General features: G+C 35.1%; 2 protein-coding genes across 2 annotated transcripts; both read right to left on the reverse strand.

Moving 5' to 3' along the window:
- Positions 1 to 1,172: 1,172 nt before the first annotated feature.
- Positions 1,173 to 1,663, reverse strand: LOC131809232 (small ribosomal subunit protein eS1-like). Its single transcript, XM_059136057.1, has one exon. It carries the CDS (start codon positions 1,661 to 1,663, stop codon positions 1,226 to 1,228), a length of 438 nt encoding a protein of 145 aa, XP_058992040.1. The 3' UTR covers positions 1,173 to 1,225.
- Positions 1,173 to 2,020, reverse strand: LOC131809233 (small ribosomal subunit protein eS1-like). The gene has a single exon (XM_059136058.1). It carries the CDS (start codon positions 2,018 to 2,020, stop codon positions 1,670 to 1,672), a length of 351 nt encoding a protein of 116 aa, XP_058992041.1. The 3' UTR covers positions 1,173 to 1,669.
- Positions 2,021 to 2,333: the final 313 nt, after the last annotated feature.

Below are 2,333 nucleotides of genomic sequence, written 5' to 3' on the forward strand. Positions count from 1 at the left end.
AAATATGTAGAATTTAAGAAACAAAACAAATGAGTGAAGGGAAAGAGAGAGAGACACACACAAACTAAGAAACAGTCTGTTAGCTGTGGAGAACAATGTGATGGCTACCAGAATGGAAGCGGGTAGGCGGGGAGGGTTAAATAGATGGTGGGGATTAAGGAGTGCACTTGTTGTGATGAGCACCAGGAAGTGTTGAATCACTATATTTTATGCCTGAAACTAATATTATACTGAATGTTAACTTTCTAGAATATAAATAAAAACTTAAAAAAAGAAACAATCCTATGTTTTTTATCCTTTCTCTTATTGATGAGACATATTATATTGTTTTATCTATATTGAACCACCCTTGCATCCCCAGAGTAAATTCCACTTGATCTTGATCATCATAACTGATTTTTTAATGTATTGTTGGATTCAGTTTGCTAATATTTTGCTGGGATTTTTCATCGATATTCATCAGAGATATTGGCTTATAGTTCTTCTTTTTTGGTGATTTCTTTATCTGGTGTTGGAATCAGGGTAATGCTGGCCTCATAGAAAGAATTTGGAAGTTTTCCTTCCATTTCTATTTTTTTGAATAGTTTGAGAAGAAATAGGTATTTGTTCTCTGTAAATGTTTGGTAGAATTTACCTGTGAAGCTGCCTGATCCTGGACCCTTAGTTTTGGGGAGTTTTTTTTTTTATTACTGATTCAATTGCATTGCTGGTAATAGATCTATTCAAATTTTCTATTTCTTCCTACTTTAGTTTTGGCAGATTATATATTTCTAGGACATTATCCATTTTGTCTGAGTTGTTCAGTTTTTTGGCATATAGGTTTTCATAACACTCAGTTATAATAGTTTGTATTTCTGTGGTGTTCATTGTTATTTCTCCTCTTTTATTAGTGATTTTATTTGGGTCCTTTCTCTTTCTCCCTTTTGCTAGCTCTTTCTCTTTCTCTTTTGAAAAGTCTGTCTAAAGGTTTATCAATTTTGTTGATCTTTTCAAAGAACCAGTTCCTGTTTTCATTGGTCTGTTCTATTGTGGTTTTTTGTTTTTGTTTTTGTTTTGTTTTGTTTTTAGTTTCTATATCACTTATTTTTGCTCTAATATTATTATGTCTTTTCCTTTTGCTGGTTTTGGGTTTTGTTTGTTCTTTTTCTAGCTCCTTTAGACATAAGGTTAGATTTTTTTTTTCACAAATAAGATTTTTTATTTGTCACCATTGAATGTCTGAATTTTAAACAGATTCTTGGACTGGTGGCTCATATCCATCAGCTTGTTCCACTTTAGCACCAGTCTCATCCCCAGTAGCTTTTCCAGAACTACTACCTTCACCATGAAGCTCCATGAGCTTTCCCAATTCAAACTTGGGCTTCTTCAGCATTTTTACTTTTCTAACAAAGATATCATGGAGCGGATAAATAGACTGACAAGCTTTTTCTATATCATTTCCAATGCTGTCTGGAATCAATTTTTTGACCACTTCTTTCAAGTCATTTGCCTGAACCTCTCGGGTCATGATCTCCATCATCTTTTTCCGAATTTGGTGGACCTGTTGATGCTGAGCGTGAGAGGTCTTCCAAATCTGATTATTGCGTTTTTTAGTAAAACCAACCCAAAATAGACAAAGCAAATAACCATCAGTAGTCTTGACGTCAACATGAGCTTCAATCATGGTCTGCTATTTTTTGACCATGGAGCACATTTTGTCCCGGGGAAGATCCATGCCATGGAAATTGGTCAGGCAGTTTTTGCCCTGAACATCCTCAGTAATTAGCTTGAATTTTCTGAATGCAGCTTCATCATTCTGCAGATCAGCAAGACTCACTTCAAAAACACGACCCTTGAAGCCATCAGAAGCGATTTTGTTTCCTTGAGTTCTTGTGACTAATGTTTTTCCAATATTTCTTATATTACACATAGATGGTGCTTTCACATCATACCAATCTTTCTTAGAAAATGGATCAACCACTTTCTTCTTGGCTCCCTTTTTGCCGCCTTTCGTAAGGCGCTTGTTTTTGCCGACCGCCATGGTGCTGCTCAGGGAGCCAAAAGGCAAGGTTAGATTTTTTATTTGAGATTTTTCTTCCCTCTTAAGGTAAACCTACGTTGCTATTTACTTCCCTCTTAGAATTGTTTTTGCTGTATCCCAAAGATTTGGGATTGTTGTATTTTCATTTTCATTTGTTTCCCTCTAATCTTTAATTTCTTCTTTTAGTTTGTGGTTGACCCATTCATTGTTTAGTAACATGTTATTTAACCACCATGTATTTGTGGTCCTTCCAGATTTTTTCATGGTTAATTTCTAGTTTCACAGCATAGTGGTCAGAAAAGATGCATGATAT

The sequence above is a fragment of the Mustela lutreola genome, chromosome 10, assembly GCF_030435805.1.
Source record: "Mustela lutreola isolate mMusLut2 chromosome 10, mMusLut2.pri, whole genome shotgun sequence".
In the NCBI taxonomy this organism is placed as follows: Eukaryota; Metazoa; Chordata; class Mammalia; order Carnivora; family Mustelidae; genus Mustela; species Mustela lutreola.